Here is a 26155-nt window from a genome sequence, read left to right on the forward strand (position 1 = left end):
CAGCCTCCTGGGGCGCCCGCCTCCTGGGGGGCCGGCCTCCTGGGGGACCGGCCTCCTGGGGGGCCGGCCTCCTGGGGGACCCGCCTCCTGGGGCGCCGGCCTCCTGGGGGACAGCCTCCTGGGGGACAGCCTCCTGGGGGGCCGGCCTCCTGGGGGACCGGCCTCCTGGGGGACAGCCTCCTGGGGGGCCGGCCTCCTGGGGGGCCCGCCTCCTGGGGGACCCGCCTCCTGGGGGACCGGCCTCCTGGGGGGCAGCCTCCTGGGGGGCCGGCCTCCTGGGGGCCACGACCACCTCCTGTTCTGGAGGAGTGAGACCCCCAGGCTGGGGGGGCCACATTGCAGGACTGGGGTTTGGGCCGGTCTGGCTCCCAGGCCCCGGCTCTGCCGGGGGGCCCTGTGTGGGGAGTGAGGACAGGCTCCCGGAGGAGCCACACGGGCCCACGGGGCAGGCGGGACGGCAGGGTTGGGCCCGGCACAGAAGGACCGCCATGTTTGGAGGTTTTGTGTCGGGAGGACTGGCTGGGAAGGATGCGGGAGGCGCACCCGCAGGCCCAGAGCCGCCTGCATTCCAGCGGAGGGCTGGCCCGGCGGCTCCCCCTCTGCTTCCCGAAGATGGACGGTCGTTCGGACGGTGAGAGGAGGGGCTGACGGTAGGTGGCGAGGCTGGAGGGAGGAGACCCGCTGGGAGGCAATGGCGGTGAGTCAGGCGAGAGAGGGCGGTAGCAGATGAAGGCAGGAGGGGCGCAGAGAGGAGTGAGTGGTTTGAGAGATTTATTTATTTATAATTTAATAAATCTTTATTGTTCCGATTATTACAATTGTTTCTTCCCTCCCATAGCTCCCCTCCACCCTCTCCTCTTACCCTCCCCCCTGCTGCCCTCAGCCATAGGTGTATGATTTTTGTCCAAGTTTGGGAGATTTCGGAGGAAGAAGGGCCTGAGGTGATTGGAGGTGACGCAGGTGCAGGAGAGGGAGGAGCCATAGATGACCCTTGGACTTGGGGAAGCGGGAGGTGAGAAGTCCAGGTTTGGATGTGACATGGGAGGTGCCTGCAGGAGAGCCATGTCGGGGTCCTGTAGGTGCTCCCCTTTATTCGCTTTGTCAACCGATAGTCACGATGAGCCAGGTTGGGGGGGTGGGGAGCAGTGAATTGAACAAGCTCCCTAACCTTGCAGGGTTAATTGCGGAGCCAATTAACAAATAACTACAGAAACAAGCATTGCCCTGACCCCTTAGTCAGCAAACTTCAGCTCGAGAGCCACATGCGGCTCTTTGGCCCCTGGAGTGTGGCTCTCCCACAAAACACCACGGCCTGGGCGAGTCTATGTTGAAGAAGTGGCGTTAGAAGAAGTTGTAAAAATGTGGCTCTCCAAAGAAATTTCAGTCGTTGTGCTGTTGATATTTGGCTCTGTTGACTAATGAGTTTGCCAACCACTGCCCTAGCCGGTGTGGCTCAGTGGATAGAGCGTCGGCCTGCGGACTGAAGGGTCCCGGGTTCGATTCCGGTCAAGGGCATGCACCTTGGTTGCGGGCACATCCCCAGTGGGTGTGTGCAAGAGGCAGCTGGTCGATGTTTCTCTCTCATAGATGTTTCTAACTCTCTCTCTCTTCCTCTCTAAAAAAATCAATAAAATATATTTTAAAAAAAGAAAAGAGGAATTAGCGCTCCTCAGAGGTGCTGTGAGGACCTGAGGAATGGGGTCAGGCCGGTGGGAGACAAGCCGGGTGAGTCCTGAGCCCGGCGTTTCCCTCTCCGCACAGGGGGAAGGCGCCCCGGGCTCTCTCCTCCGGCCTGGCCCCTCCCGAGGGGGACACTGACCCTGTCTGGGAAGAATGGGCAGGTTTCACCAGGCATCTTTCAGGTGATTGATCACCGGTCTTGGCTCCTCCTGACCTCACTTAAGAGTGGAAACTGTGCCGGGCCAGTGTGGCTCAGCGGTTGGGCCTGGACCTATAAACCAGGAGGCCACAGTTCAGTTCCCACCCAGGGTACAGGCCCGGTTGTGGCCCCATCCCCAGTGTGGGTTGTGCAGGAGGCAGCGGATGGATCCATGATTCTCTCTCATCACTGACGTCTCCATCTCTCTCTCCCTCTCCCTTCCTCCCTGAAATCACTAAGAAAATATCGTAGAGCGGACACTGCGGCCCAAAGCTGATGGGGAGGGCTGCATAGACAGACACCCGCCTGGGCACCGGCTCCGGCGCTGCAGGAGAAGCAGGTGCCCACGCTCCTCCTCCGGCCCGCGGCGCCCTCCTCGGCCCGAGGCGGATTCATCTACACGAAAACACAGCCAGCAGGCCGGGCTGAGGCCTCTGGGGCCTGATTCCATTCACGGGGCGGCGGCGGCGGCCCCTTTAAACGAGGTCCCCTCCCGAGTCCGCCCATCCGACCAGGACTTCCCGCCGCCGCCGCGCCGCCGCCGGGACCTTTCCCCTACTTTCCAGGCCCCGCCCCCCACGCCCACAGGACACGTGCCGCGCCCCGCCCCCGCGCACGCCGCGGCCAGGCTTTGATCACGCGGCTCCCCGCCGCGCCCATTGGCCGGCGGAGCAGGGGCCCGCGCCGATTGGCTGGCGAGCCCCCGGCCCCGCCCCGGCCCCGCCCCGGCGTGTTTTGGTTGGCCTCCCGCCCCGCCCCGCGGCCGCGCCCTCGGCGGGCCCCGCCCCTCCCGCGCCGCCGGGGCCGCCGGACAGAGCGGCGGGCGGGCGGAGGCGCGTGCGGGTCCCGGGAGCTCCGGCCGCGGAGCCGCCTTCGCCGCGCACGTGCGGCCGCCGCCGCGCCCGGAGCACCCGCCCCGTCGGCGCCTCGTGGCGTCGGGGCGGCGGGCACCATGCACACGCCGGCCGCCGCGGGTCCCGGCGAGGCGCGCGCGGTGAGTGGCGCGGGCGGGAGCGCGGGGCGCGGCGGAGTGTGCGGGGCCGGGCGCGGGGCCTCGCTGCGGCCGCACTGGAGGGCCCGGGCGGGCGGCGGCGCCGGGCGGACGGGGCCGTGTGCCCCGCGGCTCCCGCCCGCACCCCCGCAGCTTTGTGTGGCGCCCGCAGCGGCGCCGGGCGGAGGGCGCGGGCTGTGTCCGGCGGTGACGCCGGAGGCCGGGCGGTGGCCATTGGCGGGAAGGCGTGCGGCGGCGGGCGGGGCCGGGGAGCGGGCTCGCAGGTCGCGGCTCAGCCTGGGCTCCCGCAGTCGCGCCCCGAGGGCGGCGGGGCGGTCGCTGGCCGGTCCTGGCACCGCGTCCGTCCTCGCGAGGGTCGGAGAGCCGGCTGGGGGCCCTGCCGTCCTGCACCCCCGCCCCGTGAGGTCCCGCTGTGGCTTCCCGGCTCGTCCAGGCCCGGAGAGGGACGGGAAGGCCGCCTCCCCTCCGCTGCGCCCTGCGGGAGCCTGAGCGGGAGGAGGGGTCGGTGCGGGCCGCTCAGGGGAAACCCGCCTCTTCGGGGCCTGGGGAGACAGCGGGAGTCAGACGCTGCTTCTCACCCGGCCCGCACCCTCCCCCCCACTAGCCCTGAGGCATGAAGGTGGGGGTCCCCCAGACCAGGAACAGGCTTTACACTCCGGGGCCCATGGAGTTCAGCCTCCAGCCCCAAAGTTCTGCTTGAGGGCGGTGGAGAAGGCTCCAGAATGTGGCCCAAAATGCACCCCCAGGGACACTCCCCCGCGGCTTTGCCCACCAGAAGGAGTGGATGGAGCCCGTGGTCCTTCCTCCCCGTGTCATAGCCACTGTGGCCCCTCCTCTGGAATTAACGTCTTTCCCATCAGTTACCACAGAGCAGGACCCTCATATCAGGAGCCTTTTTAGGAACCAGGTTTTCTTTTTCTTTTTTTTCTTTTTTTTATTGATTTCTTACAGAGAGGAAGGGAGAGAGAGAGAGAGCTAGAAATGTCGATGAGAGAGAAACATCGACCAGCTGCCTCTTGCACACCCCCTACCGGGGTTGTGACCGCAACCCAGGTACATGCCCTTGACCGGAATCGAACCTGGGATCTTTCAGTCCGCAGACCCACGCTCTACCACTGAGCCACACCGGCTTCGGCAGGAACCAGGTTTTCTGTGGAAGCGTCTTGCCCACCACGCCCAGTCCTCAGAACGTGGGCCTGAAAGCAGAGTGGTCGAACGTTCCGGTGGCTTCTCTCCCCGGAGCGGAGCATGCTGGGTGTGGCGTGTGGTGCGTGTGTGACGTGTGAGTGCAGGCCCCGGTGCGTGTCCCCGTGCCTGCCTCTGTTCCCCGGGACTGAGCAGCTGCGGTGTCGCCCGCCTGTAGGTAGACCTTGCGGACATATGCGAGTCCATCCTGGAGCGGAAGCGGCATGACAGCCAGGCTGCGTGCGGCCTCTTGGAGCTGAATGACATCGAAGCCGTCGAGGCTCTTGTCTGCATGAGCTCCTGGGGTCAGAGGTCCCAGACCGGCGACCTCTGGAAGGTCCGACCCCTCACACCCGTGTCTGACTCCGGGGATGTCGCCACCACCCCCCTGCTGGCGGACGAGGCCATGCCGGAGCTGCCGAAGGACTTCCCCGCCTTGTCCACGCTGGTGAGAGGCGGGAGGGTGTGTTGTGCGGTGGCCAGCGGGCCTGGGCTGCGTGCGTCTGGGCAGGCTGGGCGCACAGCCTCTCCGTGGAGGAGCTGAGAGGGAGCTTTGATTTGTCTCTGGGAAGCAGGGTCTTTCCCTGCATTGGCCGGAGCTTGCAGGCACAGGGCTGGCATGTGCACAGGACAAAGCCCTCAGATGATAGATCTGAGGAAGTGAAATGTGCTCATTTCCCTGGGCAGCTGCAGGGTGGGGACCAGGTCCCCCTCCCCCCGCCATGACCGAGTCCAGGGTCGGGGAAAGCCTGAGCTGAGTTGGCTGGCGGCCCCTGCCTCCCTGTGGCCGCCATCTTCTTGGTGAGTGAGTTGGCTGCGAGCAGGCACTGTTTTGTTAACTCGCTGCGGCCGTGCCATTGCGGGGGGAGAGGGGAGAGCTGTCTGCTGCTGCAGAAGGGAACGTGGTCACCTCGTGGTCCTGGGGGGGCTGGCGCTGGGAGGAGGCCGTGGAGGGATGAGAAGGGCCGAGCGTGGGGCAGAGCGGACTGCAGGGGCGGCCTGGCATGGGCTCTCCCCGGAGGCTGAGGAGCGGGAATTGCTGGGCCGGCAGAGAGGCTTGGAGTAGGCAGACACCGGTTAGAGCGTGGCCCTGGGCGTCATCGCTCGGATGGGTGTGCCCGGCCTCACCTAGTGGGCCCTGGTGAGTGTGAGGGTTTCACAGGCCTTTCTGAGAACCCGGAATGGCGGTGAAAAGCCCTCGCTGAGTGCAAATGTGTTTTCTCATTGTCGTCCTCATGCTCACGCCGCTCAGTTCCGTCCCTGTGCAGGCCCAGGAGGGCGCTGAAGAGGGCTGAGCAAAGGGCTCGGTGTGGGCGGTCAGAAAGGGGGAGACCGGGAAGTGGAGGCGCAGGCCCGTGTTGTAAAGGCGTCGGGAGCACCCCATCGACGTAACTGCCTTTTAAAATGGAGCCACAGCGCCCTTCCCCACATCCTTTCCTTCTCCCAGTGCATGACTCCGCCTCAGAGCCCGGACCTCACCGAGCCGCTGACGAGACCACAGGTTCCTTCCCACCCGCCTGATGCCAAAGCCGCCAGCGCCCCGAGCCGGAGGGCCGAGAGGAGCCTGCCCCCGGGTTCGAAGCCAGAGCTGCTGGAGCCGGCGCCTGGCGCCCCCTGCAGGGCTGAGGTGGCCAGTGCCGCCCCCCACGCCCTGGGGAGTCCGGCTCCCGGCCTCGTTGCTGCCACCCCGCCTCCGGACCGCAGGGGAGGGGCTCCGCTGCACGGACACGTGGGAGCTCTGCGGGACCCACACCTCGGAGACCCTTCTCTCGCCTGGAACCCGGGGCCCTGCCCGCCTCGCCCCAAGAAGTCTGGGGACCCGGGCCTCCCCGACCAAGGCCAGCAGGCAGGGCGGCCGGCTGCAGTGCCACCCCGCTCACCAAAGAACGATGAGGAGGACCTGCCTCTGCCCTCTGTCCCCGCCCCCAGCCCTCCCGTCCTTTGCCACATGGTGCCCGTGACCGGACAGAGTGCCGTGCTGCCGGCGTTTCTGAAGGCCCCTGCCCCGGCGCCCACCGGACCTGGCACAGCCATCCTGCCCCAGGCTGCCCCCGGGCCCCCGCCCGTGCTCATGGGCCCGGCCGTGCCCCAGGGAGCCATGATGCTGGTGCTGCCCCCGCCCGCCTCCGGCGCCCCCGCGGGCGTCGTGGCTGCGGGCGGTGCCAGGCTGCTGCCTCTCGCCCCGGCCCCCGTGTTCATCGCCGGCGGCGCCCCTCCGGCTGACTTCTCCCGGAGGAGGAACTACCTGTGCAGCGTCCCCGGCTGCCGCAAGACCTACTTCAAAAGCTCCCACCTCAAGGCGCACCTCCGCACCCACACAGGTAGGCCGAGGCGGGTGGGCGTGTCTGCGAGCGGAACCGCAGATCGATTTAGAGATGCGATAACCATTCTAGCCTAAATATCAACGTTTTAAACAAAGAATACTCACTAAGGAAAAACGTCTCCCCCTTACCACAAGCTAACAGTTGAAGATTTATTTACTTAAAATACATTCTTTTTTTTCTTCTTTTTTTTCCATTTTAATTTATTTATTATCTGTACATACTGTAACTTTTTTTATTAAATTATTATCTGTGTACATATTTTAACATTGTCCCCCCCTCCCATAGATACCCTCCCTCCCCAGAGTTTTGTGTCCATTGGTTGTACTTATATGCATGTATACAAGTCCTTCGGTTGATCTCTTATCTCCCCCAGATCTCCTTACTCTCCCCACTGTAATTTAAAATACATTCTTATTGATTTCAGAGAGGAAAGGGGAGAGAGAAACATCAATGATGAGAGAATCATTGATTGGCTGCCTCCTGCATGCTCCCTACTTGGGATCGAGCCCACAACCTGAGCATGTGCCCTTGACCAGAATTGAACCTGGGACCTTTCAGTCTGCAGGCGGCTGTTCTATCCACTCATCCAAACCGGCTAGGGTGAAGACTGATTGATTTAAAATATGTATATTTTTTATTTTTTTACAGAGAGGAAGGGAGAGGGATAGAGAGTTAGAAACATCAATGAGAGAGAAACATTGGGGATGTACCCGCAACCAATGTACATGACCGGAATTGAGCCTGGGACCCTTCAGTCTGCAGGCGGATGCTCCATCCACTTGTCCAAACCAGTTGGGGTGAGGATTTGTTTTTATTTAAAGATAGCTTTGGAAGATTTGACGTCCCTGGGCCCTGCCACATTGCCTCTCAGGCGTGGCAGGAAGAAGTGCATCTTGGAGTGGCCTGATACCAGTGTAGCTGGGTATTACTGTAGTCCTAGGTTTTGAGAAACAAAATTTAAAAACAACTGGGGTTAGCCCTAGCTGGTTTGGCTCAGTGGACAGAGCGTCGGCCTGTGGACCCAAGGGTCCCGGATTCATTTCCAGCCGAGGGCACAGGCCCGGGTTGCAGGCTCGATCCAAGGTAGGGAGCATGCAGGAGGCAGCCGATCAGTGCTTCTCTCTCCTCATTGATGTTTCTCTCTCTCTCTCCCTCTCCCTTCCTCTCTGACACCAATACAAATACCTTTTTTAAATAGTAAAATAAAACTAAAGAGAACGCGGCGCGGTGGGTGCTGAGCGCTCGGTCTTCGGTAACGCGTGTGTTCCCGCCGCCAGGGGAGAAGCCGTTCGGCTGCAGCTGGGACGGCTGCGACAAGAGGTTCGCGCGCTCGGACGAGCTGTCCCGCCACCGCCGCACGCACACCGGCGAGAAGAAGTTCGCCTGCCCCGTGTGCGCCCGGCGCTTCATGCGCAGCGACCACCTGACCAAGCACGCCCGGCGGCATGTGGCCGCCAGGAAGCCGCCGGGCTGGCAGGCCGAGGCCGGCAAACCGAGCAGCATCGCCGTGGCCGAGGCGCCCCGCAGCCCGCTGGCGAGCCGGCCGGCCGAGGCCTGAGGGCGGCGGGGCGTGCCCGCGGGCACTCCCAGGAGGACAGCCTGCTGCTGGTCTCTCCCCCAGCCCCGGTCCCTGTCCTGGGGGCTGGGAGAGCGGAGGCTGGCTCTGAGGAGCGTCCGTTACCGGTTCTCTGTTTGGCTGAGACCCTGTTCCGTGTCTTTTGTAGTTTCAGAAGTTTTTTGAGGGAATGGAAGAAAATTTTACGATCTCAAATCACCAGCATTCAAACGTGTCAGCAATAAATTTTACAATACCTGGATTTTTTTTACAGCCTTTCTATGCACGTTTTGTAGAGCTGAGGCAGGGTCTGACTTTGTACTGTTTTTTTATGAAAAGGTTTATATTGTTGTTGCTCCGATCACCAGTTTCTAGATCGATGGTTTTGCAGTCTTTCCAATGGTTCACGTTTGTATGAGAACCCTTCAGCCGGGAAAAATAATCACACGTCTGTGACCGGGCCTTTTAGCGCGAAGAATGTTTTAGGGTCGGAGCTGGTGGGCAGGGTCCTTAGAGACACGGGGAGAGAAGCAGGCAGCCCCCTCAGGCAGCCATCCCTTTGCCGCTGTGGCCCGAGGATCAAGGTTTTGGTTGCGTAGAACGAGTCGCCTGTGTCTGCGGTGTGACTTGTGCAGGATGTACCCAGAGGATGACTGAAACACACTCCACAGACAGACAGACACCCTGTGGTTGGGGCCTGTAGGCTCCGTCTGCTCTGTGGAGAGCACGGCATTCGCAGTTCCCTGTTTGCACCTCAAACTCCGGGGGGAAAAGAAGAAAAAAGGTAACATAGCGCAGCTGCCCGCCAGCCGTTGGGGGCTCATGTGCCTGGTCCGCAGCACTTTGTGGGCAGAGGCCCTGCTTAGAGCGGCAGGGAGCAGCCTCACTGCGGGAGGAGCTTCCCACCCAGCACAGCTCTGAGCTGGGCACACCCAGGCGCAGGCTGCGTGCCGGCGGCCAGCCAGGCCTGGCTCCTTGGTGATGGGGAACCTGAGGAAACGCATGTGACGCTGAACGGCCGTGGTGCCACCAGCTGCCCCTTCACTCGTGGTGTGTGATCACGGGAAACTCCGTGCAGAGGGGGTGTTTGCAGTTCAGTTGGAAGTAGACCCTGGGCACCAACCTTGAGGCTGTGGGCACAGGCCCTCGCCCCACAGCGCCTGCCCTGGGGGGCGCTGGGAGTCCAGGCCGCAGAACGCGAGGAGGCACGGAGGGGAGGGCAGGGCGGTGTCCCTGGCCCGGTGTGCAGAGTTCGCCTTTGCCCCTGGGGCCTGGCATTCACCTTCGTTAGGGGGATGTGATAAATAGGATGTTCGTGCCCAAGAACAACCATCAGATGTTACAGCGCTGGCCCTTTCTCCTCCCACTCGGACCTTCAAACCAGCACGAACACCCCACGTGCATGTCCGAGGCGGCAGTGCACCTGGTATTTCCCTTCCTTACACACAAGGTCAGTCCTGCCAGGGTGGCGGGGACCCCACAGGAGGTGTTTCATCCTCTGAGCAGCGTCGTCTGAGCTGCCGGAGGTTTTGACGAGCACTCCCTGGTCAGACGTAGCAGTGCCTCCCGGAGATGCTTCCTTTGCCTCTGTCTGTCCCCGAAGGGCGGGCAGTTGGGAAACAGTTTTGTCTGAAGCATTCTGTCCTGAGAGCCACCCTCGGTTGGTTCCGTGTGGGGTTCCGAATGGAGCCCTGCGGGGCCTCCCAGTGCCCTTGACTTCCTGAGCGCTCCCTTGATTGTTGTTGACTCTGAGCCTTTTAAGTGGTTTCAGTAATAAAACTTGCAATGTCTTGGAATTGTGTTTCCTGTACCACCAGACTTTGACTTGTTATTTAAATGAATATGTGTGTTGTAACTTTTTTCTTTGAATCGTATAAAATCCTGTAAAACGCCTTTGATTTGCAAACTAGACCTGTGTCCCTTGTCATTTCACTGCCCCAGTCATAATTTACCATAACGGACCAAATCCAGTGTGTCCAGGCCCAGCCTTCTCTCCGCTTCCTGGGTTCCGTTCTGCTCCCGCTCCCCCGCTCTGCTCCCGCTCCCCCCCTCCCCGCCCCCCGCATTGCGTGGAGGGTCTCCCTGAGAGAACGGTGAGGAGAGGCAGCGCCGAGGGGGCCACTCTGGTGCTGGGTCTGGCCTGGCAGGACCGTGGGTGCGGGGTGGCCCAGTGGCCTCCTCGAGCTCTTCCTGTGCCAACAGGTGGGAGGGAGGGAGCCTTAGCCCAGGCTTAGAGGCGCCGCAGCCCCCGTCTTAACTCTGCTCCTGGGGAACGTTCTCTCCCGCACCCACTCGGCCTGGGCTTGCATCCGCGTCCCCTGCTGTGGGTGTTGCCAGGGACGTGTGGGTCAGGTCTCGGCCCTCCTCATATTTGTCCAAACTACCAGGCTCCTCATCTCCCAGCACTAGATTTTCTCACAGTTGACTCCCTTGTCTTTGAAAAGAACAGTAAGTCCTGGCTGTGTGGCTCAGTGGATAGAGTGGCCGGGGGACTGATGGGTCCTGGGTTCGATTCCAGTCAAGGATAATGCCTGGGTTGCAAGCTTGATCCCCAGTGTGGGGCATGCAGGAGGCAGCTGATTAGTTGTTCTCTCATCATGGATGTGTCTCCCTCTCCCTTCCTGTCTGAAATCAATAAAAATAGACTTAAACCAGCAAGACCACCCTCAGGGTGTCAGGTGCAGCTGGAGCCACCCTGGCCTCTGAGCTCACTTGGCATTCAGTCAGTCCTCTTGGCTCGGGGCCTCCCAGAGCCCCCATCCTGGGATGTGATGGTGGCAGACACAGGTGTGACTCGTGGGCCACGCTGGTCCTGGTCACGTGTGTGCAGGCGTGCTGGGGAGGCGAGATCCTCATGGGCTTTTCATTTAGCAGTCTGCCTGGAGCCTCCCCCTCTGCCCTGCTCTGGGCGGCGGCCACAGGTTGTGAGAAATGGAATGCCAGCTCCTTTTAAAAGAAGCACTTGTGCCGAAACCGGTTTGGCTCAGTGGATAGAGCGTCGGCTTGGGGACTGAAAGGACCGGGTTCGATTCCGGTCAAGGGCATGTACCTTGGTTGCAGGCACATCCCCAGTAGGGGGTGTGCAAGAGGCAGCTGATCGATGACTCTCTCTCTCATCGATGTTTCTAGCTCTCTATCTCCCTTCCTCTCTGTACAAAACTCAATAAAATATATTTAAAAAAAAAAAAAAAAAAAAAAAAAAAGCACTTGTGCCCTGGCCGGTGTGGCTCACTTGGCTGGAGCACTGTCCTGGACACCACAAGGCTGTGGGTTCAATTCCCAGTCAGGGCGTGTCCCTAGGTTTCAGGCTGGGTCCCCAGGATGGGTGCGAGTGGGAGGCGGCGGATGGATCTCTCACACTGATGTTTCTCCCTTCCTCTTTCTAAAATCAAGCATCTGTGGGTGAGGACTTAAAAAATAACGAAAATATTAAAAAGCGTGTGTATTACTAAAATAGGAACGGCTTTAATCATTGTATCAAAGGGTTTGGGCGTGGGTGAGAAGCAGCGCCCGTTGTGGGGGTCTGAGCCCTCCCTCCCGGCTCCATGGCTCCGTCCTGACTCCGGAGAAGAAACCTCCCGGCTATGGCCCTCTCGCCAAAGCAGCCAAGTTCCCGGAAACACCCGTTTGCCCGATGGCACTGGCTGTGGGTCTGTCCGGTAAGATGCTCTTGCAGCCAAAACTAGTTGCGGACTGAAGGTTCCCCGGGTTGATTCCGGTCAAGGGCATGTACCTTGGTTGCAGGTACATCCCCAGTGGGGGGTGTGCAGGAGGCAGCTGATCCATGTTTCTCTCTCATCGATGTTTCTAACGCTCTATCCCTCTCCCTTCCTCTCTATTAAAAATCAATAAAATATATTTTTTAAAGTAATAAACTAATTTTTAAAAAATAGTCTCTTCTATCCCTATCTTGCTTAGTCGTTTAAAAAAAAAAAAGATGCTCTTGCGTCTGCCGGCCACGCCAGGAGGCCGTTGTGCTGGTGGGCAATGCGGGACTGGCTGGGACCGCTTCCGGCTTCGGCCAGAACCGCTGCCCCGCCACGTGCCCTCAGCAGCATCCGGGTCCTCACCACTCCTCTCCCTGCGCTTCCGCTTCCGCTGCTGGGAGCACCACACCGGGCCACGCCGGAAGTCCCGCCTCCCCGCCTTCCCGTCATGCTGCAGTGCCGGCCCTGCCTCGGCGGAGGGCGTCCTGGGCCAGGCCGCTGTGGGCCTCGAGGCTGAGGCCCCGCGGGCGCTGCCAGGTGAGGGCCGCGGCCTGAGGCCTGGCCGGGGCGGGGAGCCCCTCGGGGGGCAGTTCCGGGCCCCGGGGCCGGTGCTCCTCAGCAGGGAGGGGGCAGTTCCCAGGGGGGCGGGGAGCCCCTCGGGGGGCAGTTCCGGGCCCCGGGGCGGGTGCTCCTCAGCAGGGAGGGGGCAGTTCCCAGGGGGGCGGGGAGCCCCTCGGGGGGCAGTTCCGGGCCCCGGGGCCGGTGCTCCTCAGCAGGGAGGGGGCAGTTCCCAGGGGGGCGGGGAGCCCCTCGGGGGGCAGTTCCGGGCCCCGGGGCCGGTGCTCCTCAGCAGGGAGGGGGCAGTTCCCAGGGGGGCGGGGACCAGAGGAACCGGGAGCCTGGAACCGTGCGGACAGAGCCGCCAGCACTCCCTTCCCAGAGAGGGAAACTGAGGCCCCAAGGGCAGGCTCAGCTGCCCAGGCCCCATCCCCGCGCTGTCCCTCCGGGAGTCAGCCTCCCACGCAGGTTCCTTCAATCCTGCCCCTCGAGGAAGTGGGGGGCCCGCAGCGTGGTCTCACCAGGAGCTCGTTAGAAACGTGGGCTCGGAGGCCCCCACGGCCCCACCGGGTCAGAGTCTGCGTTTGGACCGCATCTCTGGGACAGTCACCGCCTCCGGGACAGTCACCGCCTCTGCAGGACAGTCACCGCCTCCGGGACAGTCACCGCCTCCGGGTCAGTCACCGCCTCCGGGACAGTCACCACCTCTGCGGGACAGTCACCGCCTCTGGGACAGTCACCGCCTCCGGGACAGTCACCGCCTCCGGGACAGTCACCGCAGAGCCCAGGCAACTCCCTCCGCCAGCACCCAGGCCCCTGGCAGCAGGCTCCTGGGGCGGGTGGACAGGTCGGTTTGCAGCCCGGGGTCGCTGTGTGTGGGCCCGGTTCCCGGAGCCGGCCGGGCCTCAGTGGCAGTGCTCCTGCTCGATGCTGGCCATCAGCTCCTCCTCCGAGCGGTCGTACACGATGACCGACCGCCTCTCCGGCCGCTGGTGGCCGCTGCCCGGGGCTCTGCGGGCCAGAGCAGACACGGTGTCAGGAGGCAAGACGTGGCCTCGGAGCTCCGTCTCTCTCCTGGGAAACCGCCCGGGGATTCTGATCACCCGGGACCACACCAGGAAGCCCTGCCCTGGGGACCCCTCCCGCACTCGCCCTCTCCCTGGAGCAGGCCTAGCCCTGCCTGCCTCCAGCCAGGGGTCCCAGGGCGTCAATTCGGGGGACCCCTCCGGGGGGTTAAGTGTGTTTTCCTGGGACTAGAGGGGCCCCAGTGCCCTGGGCAGTCAGCTCCCGAAGGCCAAGGTGGGCGTCTCATCCTGAGTGACAGGTGCGGCTACGACCGGGAGGGGCGGGTCCGGGACGCCTGAGTGATGGGTCAGGCTCTTCAGGAGGGTCCCAGCTGCTGGGCTGGGAGGGTCTGCGCTGTCCCAGGCTGGGGCCTGCTCCCCCCATCCCCCACGAGCCAGAGCTTTGCATTCTAAGGGGAGCTGCGCGGGATGAGCTGGGTCCGGGGACATGGGCCCGGCAGCAGTGACTCCTGGACTCACTGGGGTGCGCCGCTGCTCTCCGGGTGGTCTTCGGCACTGCACTCGGGGGACACCTTGAGGACAGAAGGAGAGGCATCAAGGGGTGACCGCTGGCGAGCCTCCCCCGCTCCGGCTTCCTGTGACCCCGATGGCCGCCACATCCAGCCCTCAGGACCGGCACCATCCCACTGCGTGTGTCAGCCAGGACCGGGCACCATCCCTCTGCGTGTGTCACCCAGGACCGGGCACCATCCCTCTGTGTGTGTCACCAGGACCGGGCACCGTCCCTCTGCGTGTGGACACGGTGGCCCTCCGTGTCCACGGGTGCTGCATCCAGATCCAACCAACGGGTCCAGAATAGAAGGAGCGCCTCAGGTTGCTGAGTGCGCTGTGTAGCAGGCTGCATTGTTGTGTGCGCGCTGAACACAGGCTTTCTCTCATCATCATTCCCCAACAGCACAGCCTAGCGACTGTTTATACAGCGTTTACGTGGTATTAGGTGTGATAGGTAATCTGGTGATGGTTGTCGGCAAACTGCGGCACTCGAGCCACATGCAGCTCTTTGGCCCCTTGAGTGTGGCTCTTCCACAAAAGACCACGGCCTGGGCGAGTCTATGTTGAAGAAGTGGCGTTAGAAGAAGTTTAAGTTTTAAAAAATGTGGCTCTCCATAGAAATGTCAATCGTTGAACTGTTGATATTTGGCTCTGTGGACTAATGAGTTTGCCGACCACTGATCTAAAGTATTTGCGAAGTTATACACAAACACTACACCATTTAAAGAAGGGACTAGAACATCTGAAGGGTGTGGTGTCTGCAGGAACCCTGAAACCAACCCCCATGGGCACCAATGGACGACCGGACCACTTTTCTTAGGAGTGTATTCTCGCCGAAACTGGTTTGGCTCAGTGGTAGAGCGTTGGTCTGCGGACTGAAGGGTCCCGGGTTCGATTCCGGTCAAGGGCATGTACATTGGTTGCGGGCACATCCCCGGTGGGGGGTGTGCAGGAGGCAGCTGGTCGATATTTCTCTCTCATCGATGTTTCTAGCTCTCTCTCTCCCTTCCTCTCTGTAAAATATCAATAAAATATATACATTTTTTTAAAAAGTGTATTATTTTCCTCTGGTTACAGTCAGTATTGCTTTGTATTCGTTTCAGGTGTACAGCCTAGTGGTTAGGTAGTCGCATTTTACAGTGTGTGCCTCCTGCTATTTATGGTACCCACCTGGCCCCACGCACAGCTGTTCCTATGACTGTAGTCCCTACGTTGTACTTAACATTCCCGTGTCTGTCTGTAGCTGCCCATCTGCACTTCTCTCCATCCCTTCCCCCTCCAGCCCCCAGCAGCCATCACTTTCTTCTGTGTGTCTAGGAGTCTTTTTCTGTTTTGTTTTTTTATATGGCTCTTTAGATCCACATATACATGAAATCCTGGGATTTGTCTTTCTCTGACTTGTTTCACTTAGCATAGCACCCTGTGTCCGTGCTGCCGGAAACAGTTCAGAGCCCATTCTTGGCTGGGGCCGCGGCGTGTCCCATCGGGCAGAGGCACCCCAGCATCTTCAGCCGCTGGTCCAGGGGTGGCCACCGGCTGCGTCTGCAGTGAACACGGGCAGTCGCTCTTTGGAATTAGTATTTCAGGTTTCTTTGGGTATTTACCCAGAAGTGGAATCCTGGGTCACAAGGCAGGTCCGTTTTTAATTTGGGGGAAATTCGCACTGTTTTCCATGCCGGCTGCATTCGCACCAGCGTTCCCTCTCTGTGTCCTCACCAGCACAGGTGGCTTGTAGATGAGAGCCGTTCTGACAGGGCGAGGTGGCCTCTCCCCGCCATGGCACCGTATGTTCGTCATGCACTTTGTTCGCCGGCCCGGCGACGGACACGGGGGTCGCTCCCGCCTTTGCGGTTGAGACTAACGCTCCCATGAACGTGGGTGCACAGGACTCCGTGTGAGACGGGCTTCCGGTCCCCGTGGGCTGCCTGAAGGCTGTCTCCTTGGCCTGGATGAATCCTCAGGGGCCACAGAGAATTTAAACAACACCGGTACCCTCCCTCCCTCCAGCTGTGGCTGTGAAGCCTCAGTTCCCGCTCGCCGGTTTCTGCTGGGCGGGCTTTTGCTGTCCCCGGGGTGGCTGTTCCTTTCGCCACCAGGTTTGGTAGGGGTTGTTACAGTACGGTCTCTCCCAGCAGGACAGCGGGGGAAAGCACCCGGTGAGATCACACTTCTGCACAGACGGCGGCTGGCCGCCTCGCGGAGCAGGGACGCGCACCAGCACACCGTGGACTGGACCCCCTGAGGCTGCGTTCAGAAGGTAGGCACACTCTTTCCTCAGGACCTCCCTGCCGCCTGGACGTTAACTTGACCCTCTCCGATGGGATGGGCGACGTTAGGCCCTCCCAGACCTACAGCTTATAGAAGATGCAAGGGGAGCCTGGTGGGAAGCGGAGGCACAGCGGCCCCTGGTGGCTGCTCCAGGCCCCTGGCAGACACAAGTGTCCGCCACCAGACAGCAGGCAGAATGCCACCGGGAGGTCAGACAGCTGGACCCCAAGGAGGGCGGAGCCGGGGCTGGGGTGTGGGGACCTGGCTGAGCTCAGGGAGGGCTGTGTCTGGGCTGGGTGGAGACATGTTCTCACTTGAAATCCTGCCCTCAATGGTGTGGCTCAGTGGATAGAGCGTCGGCCTGTGGACTGAAGGGTCACAGGTTTGATTCTGGTCAAGAGCACACGCCCGGGTTATGGGCTTGATCCCCAGTGGGGGGCATGCAGGAGGCGGCCGATCCATGATTCTCATCATTGATGTTTCTATCTCTCCCTCCCTTCCTTTCTAGTCATCGATCAGCTGCCTCTTGCACACCCCCTACTGGGGATATGCCTGCAACCAAGGTATATACCCTTGACTGGGATCGAACCCTGGACCCTTCATTCCGCAGGCTGACGCTCTATCCACTGAGCCAAACCGGTTTCGGCTAATAAAAAAATATTTTAAAGCACATAAATCCCATGGAGGCACTGTACAACCACACCCAACAGGAGGGGTGGAGTAAGATGATCTCTGAACATCTCATCTGACTTCTTACAAGAGGGTGTGTTTTTAGAACAGTGAAATATCAATAGTTAATTTTAGAAAATCCACTACATATCTTACCAGAATGTATTTTGTCCCGCTGCTTCTGCCTACGAGTTCTCCCCTTAGCCCTCGACACTGGTATATGAATAACAGCGTGGGGAAATAGGTTTACAGTTGTTCGTGGGAAATAATACAATAGCAATAAGTAATAAGACAGGAAAAGTGTTGGGCGCACTCAGAGCGGAGCGCCTCCCTTCGCCCGCCCCGTCTGTGCGCGCCTGTCAACTGAGGTGCGTGGCCACAGAGCAGCAGGAGTCTGCAGGGCACAGTCCCGTAGGTGTGACATGTGGATACACCTGTTAACCTCGCTGCAGTGGACATACTAAGTGAGCTCTGTGTGGCCGACCTCCTTCCTCCCGCCTCCACCTCCTACCTTCTGCTGCCTCCTTCATCTCCCACCTCCCCTCTACCTCCTTCCCTCCCACCTCCCACCTCTACCTCCTTCCCTCCCGCCTCCCACCTCTACCTCCTTCATCTCCCACCTCCCCTCTACCTCCTTCCCTCCCACCTCCCACCTCTACCTCCTTCCCTCCCGCCTCCCACCTCTACCTCCTTCATCTCCCACCTCCCCTCTACCTCCTTCCCTCCCACCTCCCACCTCTACCTCTTTCCCTCCCGCCTCCACCTCCTGCCTTCTGCTGCCTCCTTCATCTCCCACCTTCCACTCCACCTCCTTCCCTCCCGCCTCCGCCTCCCACCTCCACCTCCTTCCCTCCCGCCTCCGCCTCCCACCTCCACCTTCTTCCCTCCTACAACTACCTCCACCTCCACCTCCACCTCCTGGCAGCCGAGGGTCCGCTTCCCATCCCTGCAGGTGCTCTCCCTGAAGCCTAGCTGCTGGGCTCGCACACGGAGCACCCTTCCTGTCTGGCTTCCTTCAGTCTGCATCGCGGTTCTGAGGTCCACCAGGTGGCATGGCTCAGGAGTTCTCTTTTCTCTGAAGGCCAGGTTTGGGTTGCTTTTTTAGGTTTCACTATGGCCAGCGAACATCTCCAGCAGAGAGAACAGGGACTGGGTTCCGGGTACCTTACTCCCAGCCTCAGCTCATTTGTACCGGATTTTGCCAATCGGGTGCAGCCCTCTCACCAGCAGAGGGCGCTGTTGCCCGCACTTACAGGCCTCTCGCAGAGGCTGTGGGGCCAGGGGGACAGTTGTTTTGCAAGTTGCTAAAATGAGGAAGCACTTTTGGAAGGAGGCTCTGACTCTGAGACCACTGTCCCAGGGCCTCTGCCTCCCCCAGACCTGCCTTCAGGAACGTGTTTCCAAAGAGAAAGAAAGGCGGGAGAACCTGGGAAGCTAATGGGGCGGGACTGGAGGGTAGTGACAATAAGTTACACTCACGTGGAGTGTTATCACTTGTTAAAGCACATTCACTCCCTGGTGTGTGCATCTCAGTGGTTAGCATCGGCCCCTGCACCAAAGGGCTATGGGTTCGATTCCCGGTCAGAACACTTACCTGGGATGCAGGTTCAGTCCCTGGCCCCAGTCGGGGCACCTGCAGGAGTCAACCAATCATATTGACGTTTCTCCCTCCCTCCCTCCCACTCTCTAAAAATCAATGGGGGGAAATGACCTCGGATCAGGAATAACAACACAGAACTAAAAGCACACTCACATATATTTTCAAATACTTCTCCTCAGCCTGCAGCTGGTGAACCCCCCTCTCCCCCCGGGTGTGCTCCCTCCTGGCTGTGCTCCCCGACCAGATCCTGCTCCCAGAGGAGATGACCTGGCGTTGGGGGCGGGGACTTGGGCAGTCACTGTGCTGGGCCCCACGGCCTCTAATATAAATGCCAAGCAGCCCTAGGCGGTTGCTAAGGTCCCTTCACCTTAGCAGCCTGGGTTCTCAAACTCTCAGGGAACAGAGGGCTCAGTGGACAGGTTAGAGGGCCTGGATTCGATTCCGGTCAAGGGTATGTACCTCGATTGTATGCTCGGCCCCCGGCCCCGATTGGGGCGCGTAAGGAGGTAACCAATCGATATGGTTCCTTCACATCAATGTTTTCCCCTCCCTGTCTCCTCCTCTCCCTCTCCCTCTCTCTAAGCTTCGATGGAAAGATATCCTCAGGTGAGGATTAACCAAAAACCAAGAAGCCAAAGGGCCCTGCCCACCAGCTCCTGGGCGGCAGAGTCCGGCGAGAACCGGCGGGGGTGGCCTTGGGCTGGGCTCCAGGTACTGGCACGGGAGCGTGTTCATGCTGGCCACACCTCTGCCGCCCTCTCACCAGTCTGTTAGTTAGGGCTGGTCCCAGCCCCCTGGGAACCCGGACTCCTGGGCCACATTTTCGGCAGCATCTCCGGGCAGTGCCCACCCAGCGACATCCTGTCCACTTCACTCTGCACCTTCCCGTGCCCCCAGGCCTGGCATCCAGCCCCTCCATGCCAGCTTCCTCTGACCACCGTCAGCCCCAGCACCCGTGTCCCTGCCACCAGGCCGCCGACGCCTCTGCACACGGGGTTCCCTGCCCAGGGCTCCCTCCGCTGTCTGCCAGACTCAGGTGAGCCTGTCCTGGAGGCCGGCCTGGCTCCCCAGGCTCAGCTGCTCCTCCTGCTCAGCTGCTCCTTCCTTTTTAATTTATTTTTATTGGTTTCAGAGGGAGAGGGAGCAGGAGAGAGACATCAGTGATGAGAGAGAATAACTGGCTGCCTCTTGCCCGCCCTACACTGGGGATAGAGCCGGAAATCCAGGCCTGTGCCCTGATGGGGAATCCAACCATGACCTCCTGGCTCAGAGGTCAACGCTCAGCCACGGAGCCAGCCTCGGGCCCTGCAGATCCAGACCACATTGTACCCGGTCCTGCCTGAAGCTCTCCTCCGCCCCCACCCGGTCAGACTGCGGCTTCTCCGGACAGGGCCGTGCCTCTGGGCGCCTCTCCCCAGAGCTCCGCCGGCCCAGCAGGAGCCCACAGGGCCCTGAGCGGCCGGAAGGAGCGTGAGGCGGCCCTGCCCGGAGCCCGGGACCCAGCGGCTTGGGGGCGAGTCCATGCTGCTTTCACGTCTAAAGTCCCAGCCACCAGAACGCCGCTTCCATGGAGCCAGGATTTCCCCACGTCTCCCCTGCGTCTCCGCGTCCGTTACCTAAGCGCCCTGATGCGGCCTAAGGGCCTGCGGGCCGGGCCAGGCTGCCGAACCGAACCGAACCGAACCGAACCGCAGGCGCCGGGAAGGCAGCGGGCGGGGAGGGCGGACGGACAGGAGGTGGCTCTGGGCTGTCCGGGCTGGGCCGGCCCTGACCCCGTCCCTCCGGGCGGTGGTTTCAGGGCCCCGCCGCCGCCGAGGGGTGCGGGCCGCCTGCAGCCCCCGCGCCCGGAGCCGCTGTTCACGCCTTGTCCGCAGCCCGGCCCGACCGGGCACCTGGGCGCCGCTGTGTGGCCCGGCCCCCGTCAGCGCCCCTCCGCCCGCACCCGGCTGCCCGGCGTGTGTATGGGGGGCACCCCGCCCGCACCCGGCCGCCCGGGGTGTGTATGGGGGGCACCCCGCCCGCACCCGGCCGCCCGGCGTGTGTATGGGGGGCACCCCGCCCGCACCCGGCCGCCCGGCGTGTGTATGGGGGGCACCCCGCCCGCACCCGGGCCGCCCGGGGTGTGTATGGGGGGCACCCCGCCCGCACCCGGGCCGCCCGGGGTGTGTATGGGGGGCACCCCGCCCGCACCCGGCCGCCCGGGGTGTGTATGGGGGGCACCCCGCCCGGGGTGTGTATGGGGGGCGGGGGGGTGGCTGGGGGGCGCGGGGCCGGCGGAGCGGAGCGGGGACACGTCCCCGGGGGAGGATGGCGGGTCTGGGCCACGGAAGCCCCAGACCGTTTGGGGGGGGCCTGACCCCGGAAAGCCGCTCCCAGCTTCCCCCCAGCGGAGCGGCGCCCGGAGGAGACAGGCTGTGGCCGCGGGGGTGCATGGCGGGAGGTGAGCGTGCAGCCGGGGGCCGCGGGGACTCGGCGCGCAGACACTCACCCGGCTCCCCGCGCCGGCGGCGGGCGGGGGGCGCGCCGGGCGCCGCGGGGCCGGCTCCCCCGGGGCCCAGGCCGCGGACTCGGCCAGCAGCTGGTCCAGCAGGCGCAGCGTCTCGTCCCGGCCGTCGGGGGGCGCTGTGGGCCCGGGGGCCGGACCCGCCGCCGCCGCCCCCGCGGCCTCGGGGACCTCCTCCCGGGCCTCCGCCACCGCCGTCTCCGGGGCCCCCGCCGGCGCCGAGTCCGGGGCCGCCCCGCCGGGGCCCGCCGGCCGGCTGTCGGGGCCGCGGAGGCGCCGCAGGGCCCGGCCGCTCCGGCTGCTGCCGCTGCCCATGGCGCCCGCCGCCCGCCGCGCTCACAGCCGCCGGGGCGCGGGCGGGGCCGCGGAGGCGCGGCGGGGGATGGGAGCGCTGGTTTGGGGTGCCGCTGGTTTGGGGGTGCCGGGCAGGGTGGATCCGAGTCGGGTAGCGGTGGGTGGGGCCACGAGGGCGGGGCGGGGTGACCGCCTACCCCCCCGCCCCCCCTATGCACCCCTCTCCCTCCTGCTCAAAACCTCATCCAGAGGCAGCCCCGGCAGGGCCGGTGTGGTTCACTGGATAGAACGTGGGCCAAGGGCATGCACCTCAGTTGCAGGCTCCTCCCCAGCTCTGGCCCTGGTCAGGCAACCAATCCCTGTGTCTCTCACATCCATGTTTCTCTCTGTCTCTCCCCATCCCACTCGCTCTAAAAATCAGTGGAAAATATCCTCGGGTGAGGATTAAAGAAGTAATCACGTTTGGGAAAGAAAAAAAATGTAAAAGAGAGAGACAGAAAAAGCATCCTCTCCCCCCAGGAAAAAAGCAAAGGGAACCCGAGCAGCTACTGGTCATGCTTCACCCAGGCTTTGGCCGTGGGGCAGTAAAGAGAGAAAGAGAGAACACGCTGTTGTCTTTAAGTGACCGCAGTGACGGCAAACAGGAGCAGGACGGCCCAGGCTGTGAGGTGCAGCCTGGGGAGGTGACAGTCACGCTTGTCTTTCTGGGACTAGCTGCCCCCCTTCCCCCCCCCACACCCCCCTTCCCTCCCCGAAGCTGGGTGCTCAGGTCTGGGCTTCACCCTCTCCTGACTGGACATGAGCCCGGGTGCAGACTGGGCAGCCCGCGCCGGCCGGCCCCGGGCATTCGGGGGTGGCCTTAGCCTCATGCCCACGGCAGTGGGGTAGACGTGGGATCAGGTCCAGAGCCTCTTGGTTGTATTATCGAGAGGCCGGGACGCGTTTTTAACCTCCTGCCTGCCTTTCTTTTCCCTTTGGACGTGCTGTCTAGCCAGGCGGGGGAGGAGGCGGGCCAGAGACACGATTTGGTATCGTTGGGGGTGCTGAGCCCCAGATGCGGGAAGCCGTCGACACCAGGTTTCTCTTTAAGAAAAACAAACCTCCCTGGAAACCCTTTCAGCCTGGAAAACAGTGTTCAGATGGAAAATTTTCCTGAACGAAGTTCAACTGAGTTTAATCATTTAAAGGAAAACATGCCTCAGTGCTGGCAGAGGGAGGCTGGTCACGTGACTGCCGTGCAACTGCGCCCGCGGCCCCGGCTCCCGCCTCCGGGCAGGGCTGGCCTCCCAGGGCGTGGATTTCCTGACCCCTGGGACCCGCCCCCATTCCCCAGATGCATCCCGGTCACTGAGAGGGTGCCACGCCTGTGTTCTCTCCACCCTGAGAGCACCCGTCCAGTCGGCCCCACTGGACACGGGCTTCCAGCAGACTCTCACCCAGACACTCATACCAGAGAGTGTTAGGCGCTCCCTGAGCAAACAGCCCGCTCACCAGCTCCCCGGCCACGGCCGTCCCCAGGAATAAACAAGAACCCTTTGTCCTGGAGGATGGCCAAGCCCCGGGAATATGGGACATTGAAAATGGGATCTAATCCCTCTTTTTTTAAAAAAATATTTTTTATTGATTTTAGAGAAGAAGGGAGAGAGAAAGAAACATCAGTGATGAGAGAGAATCATGGATCAGCTGCCTCCTGCACACCCTGCACTTGGGGATCAAGCCCCCAACCGGGGCCTGTGCCCTGACCGGGAATAGAACTGTGACTTCCTGCTTCAGAGGTCAACCACTGAGCCACACCGGCCGGGCGGGGCCTAATTCCCCTTAACACATTGGGCACCAGTAGTTTCATTGCTGGCTTTACCCAGTGGCCAGATAAGTTTCTACTGAGCGAGTACAAGTTTTACAGAAGACCACACTTTAAAGAGCATCAGCTTGTAAGAACGCGTAATAAATAACTTCAAGATGCAATGGGTATTTCATTTTAAGGCCTGCCTTTAACGTTTCTGTAAAACACCGTGTAATGTATTAACAAGCACCCTGCCGGGCCACCTGGCCAGCGGGGAGGTGGCTGGTGAGGGGGTGAGGATGAGGCCCCAGTGGGAGCTGTCTGCCTGACGCCCCAAAAGTGCGAACTTCCTTGCGATGAACAAGTCACTTCAGGGGAGAGCTGCAGCTGGTGGTACTCAGAGCAGGAAGTGTCCCCAAGTGGTATTTCCCTTGGCAACTGGACTAGCCTGGCATCTGCTCCTTACCACGGCCCGGGACCAGCCGCCCCCTTATAGCGCCCCCAGCCCCACCCCAGTGGAGCCCCCTCAGTGCCCGTCTTCAGGCCCCTGCCCCGCCCTGAGGCCCAGCCTCTGTGATGTGCCCGTCCCTGGCCGCCCCTCGGCCATGCCTCGCGGGGCAGGGTGCGGGCTGGGCATGGCTGCTGCAGAACCTGGGCCCGTGCTCGGTGAGGAGTGAGGTCGGGAGCAGAGGCGGCCGTTTCCACGTTAGCGCTCAGGGTAACCGGAGCGCGGGCTGGCGTGTGCGCAGCGCGTCTCCCATAACCGCCTGGCCTCCGGGCACAGCGGCCCGGCTTTGCGTTTGGTCTCGGGGTCCCTCACAAGAGGACGACGGGAGAGGTTCGGAACCCACACTCGCGCGCAGAGGAGTTGGCGTGTAACATCGGGATTGTTGGGCCCAGAGCAGCAGCCTATTGGTTCTGCTGCTCGGAACAGCCTGCCTCGCCAGCAGGCCACGTGGAATCTGTGCGGAAGGGCCCAGCCGGGGGGCTCGGTGCTTAGGGCGCCGCTGGCAGTCCAAAGGGTCCCGGGTTCGGTTTCCGTCAAGGGCAGGCTCCTCCCCAGCCTGGTCAGGCTCATGCAGGCGGCAGCCAATCGATGTGTTTCTCTCACCTCGATGTTTCTCTCTGGCTTTCCCTTCCTCTTCCGCTCTCTAAAAATCAGTGGGAAAACATCCTCGGGTGAGGATTAACAACAACAACAACATAATAATAATAGTAACAATAATAAAGACCTATGAGTAGTAGAAGAAGCACATTTATCCTGCTTTTCTTTTAAAGTTACCATTTCTACTGGGCCTCCTGGGCACGTGCCAGCCCTAGTTCCTGGGCGGTTCTGCGCTCCCAGCTGAGTGGCCAGCACAGCCTGCTGGTGCCCTTCCGGCACTAGGGACCTGGAGGGCTGGGTACGTGGGTAAGGGGGGGGGGGGGTCAGAGAGCAGGAGGTGAGCATCCTTCTGGATCCAAAACGGCCAGCCAGCCACACACACTGGCCTCCAGGCCCCAAGAGGGTGGTTTGTTTCGCTCACAATTGATTCTTGATGTTAACGTTACAGTGATCACAACGCCATGGTAACCTGAAGCCTGGGCCCACACAGCCTCCTTTTCCGGGTGCCTGTGTGTTTAAGGGAATGGACAGGTGCCTGGCGGGTGTGGCTCAGTGGGTCCAGGTCGTCCATGGGCCCGGATTGAGGGCTGGATCCCCAGGAGGGTGTGTGCAGGAGGCAGCCAATCCTTGCAACTCTCTCATTGATATTTCCCTCTCTCTCTTCCTCTCTACCTAAAAATCAATAAAAATATTTAAAAGAGAGAGAGAGAGAGGACAGTTAGAGCTGAAAATGGAGTGTTTAGATCAGGGGCCAGATCCAGCTCCTACCTGGTCCTGGTTTTGGTTTTGTGTTTGCCAGTCCTCGCCTGAGGACATTCCCCGTTGATTTGTGGAGGGGGAGAGGGGAGGGGAGACATGGATCGGTTTCACTGGGCACGGGCACCTGGCACCGGGGATTGAACCTGCAGCCCAGGTAAGCACCCTTGACCCGCAATTAAACCCGAGGCCCTTCGGTGCTGGGGCCAGTGCTGTAACCACTGAGGACACGGCCAGGCTCCGCCTGCTTTTAGAGGTGAAGCTTCACGGACGCCCCACCCCGTGGGAGCCTCTGGCGGGTTTTGTTGTGGAACACGAGGGCCGGGGGCGGGGGGGGGGGGGGGTCCATTCAAAAACAGAGTGCGCTGTTGCAAGGTAGTTCACCCACTGGAAGCTCTGCCTCCGGGAGAGCTGTCTTGTCGTCCCTCTGAGTTCTGTCGGCCCACCCTGTATCTAGCTGCAGCTACAAAATGCTACGCTACTTCTTAACATTTTTTTATTTTTTTTAATATATTTTATTGATTTTTTTACAGAGGGAAGAGAGAGGGATAGAGAAGTAGAAACATTAATGAGAAACATTGATCAGCTGCCTTCTGCACACCCCCTACTGGTGATGTGCCCGCACCTAGGTACATGCCCTTGACCGGAATCAAACCCGGGACCTTTCAGTCCGCAGGCTGACGCTCTACCCACTGAGCCAAACCAGTTTCGGCAACACTTTTTTATTTTTTAAATACATGTTTATTGACTTCAGAGAGGAAGGGAGAAGGGTAGAGAGATAGAAACATCAATGATGAGAGAGAGTCATTGATCAGCTGCCTCCTGCACGCTCCACACTGGGCCTGTGCCCTGACCAGGAATTGAACCGTGACCTCCCGGTTCATAGGTCGACGCTCAACCACTGAGCCACACCGGCCAGGCTACATTTTAACATTCAGCAAGAAATGACATCAGGACTGCGGGCCCTGGAGACGCTGTGCCCTGTGACGACCTTACGGGACTGGGGAGGGCGGAGTGGCCGCTGCCCGGACTGCGTGTCCTGCAGAGCCTGACACGGCTGCCGGGTGGTGGTTGCCAGTCGGGCTCAGTGAAAGCCCTGAGTCTCGCCCATTAGCCCCGCATGGCGAGGTTTCTCAGGAAGGAAAGTGAGTTAATATTAACCAGCTGCGAGCTTCAGTAACTTATTTCTGCCCTCATGCCTGCCCCGCGTACCCCCTGCGGCCCCGAGGCTTGTTAAGGTACAAAACCCAAAGTGAAAAGATTGTCGGAGGCGAATCAGCTTCCCACTTTTTAAATTCCTTCTTTGGTCTGGCCCAGAAGCCAGATCTGAGAGTCATCTGTATTTTCCTGCTTCGAGTTTCTCTCTTTTCTCAGAGATAA

The 26155-nt window shown here is 61.3% G+C and overlaps 2 protein-coding genes across 3 annotated transcripts in view; one reads left to right on the plus strand and one right to left on the minus strand.

Annotated features, from left to right (window-relative positions):
- Positions 1–21279, minus strand: part of CYS1 (cystin 1) — a 30355-nt gene extending 9076 nt beyond the window's left edge. Inside the window, exons 1-3 of one of the 2 annotated variants that reach the window (XM_036432560.2) lie at positions 20823–21206; positions 13765–13817; positions 13060–13231 (exon numbers count right to left, since the gene is read on the minus strand). In XM_036432560.2, coding sequence (XP_036288453.1) covers positions 13126–13231; positions 13765–13817; positions 20823–21152 — 489 coding nt within the window. In that variant the 5' untranslated portion in view covers positions 21153–21206 and the 3' untranslated portion in view covers positions 13060–13125. Of the gene's footprint in view, positions 1–13059; positions 13232–13764; positions 13818–17633; positions 18368–20822 lie in introns of those variants that run through there. The other variant, XM_045579743.1, reaches the window with a different exon arrangement.
- KLF11 (Kruppel like factor 11) lies at positions 2667–9863 on the plus strand. The gene is made up of 4 exons (XM_036432533.2): positions 2667–2873; positions 4255–4524; positions 5524–6397; positions 7678–9863. The coding sequence occupies exons 1-4, from the start codon at positions 2832–2834 to the stop codon at positions 7956–7958; spliced, it is 1467 nt and encodes a 488-aa protein (XP_036288426.1). The 5' UTR covers positions 2667–2831; the 3' UTR covers positions 7959–9863.
- Positions 21280–26155: the final 4876 nt, after the last annotated feature.

Source organism: Pipistrellus kuhlii, unplaced genomic scaffold, assembly GCF_014108245.1.
Source record: "Pipistrellus kuhlii isolate mPipKuh1 unplaced genomic scaffold, mPipKuh1.p scaffold_m20_p_112, whole genome shotgun sequence".
NCBI classification, from domain to species: Eukaryota; Metazoa; Chordata; class Mammalia; order Chiroptera; family Vespertilionidae; genus Pipistrellus; species Pipistrellus kuhlii.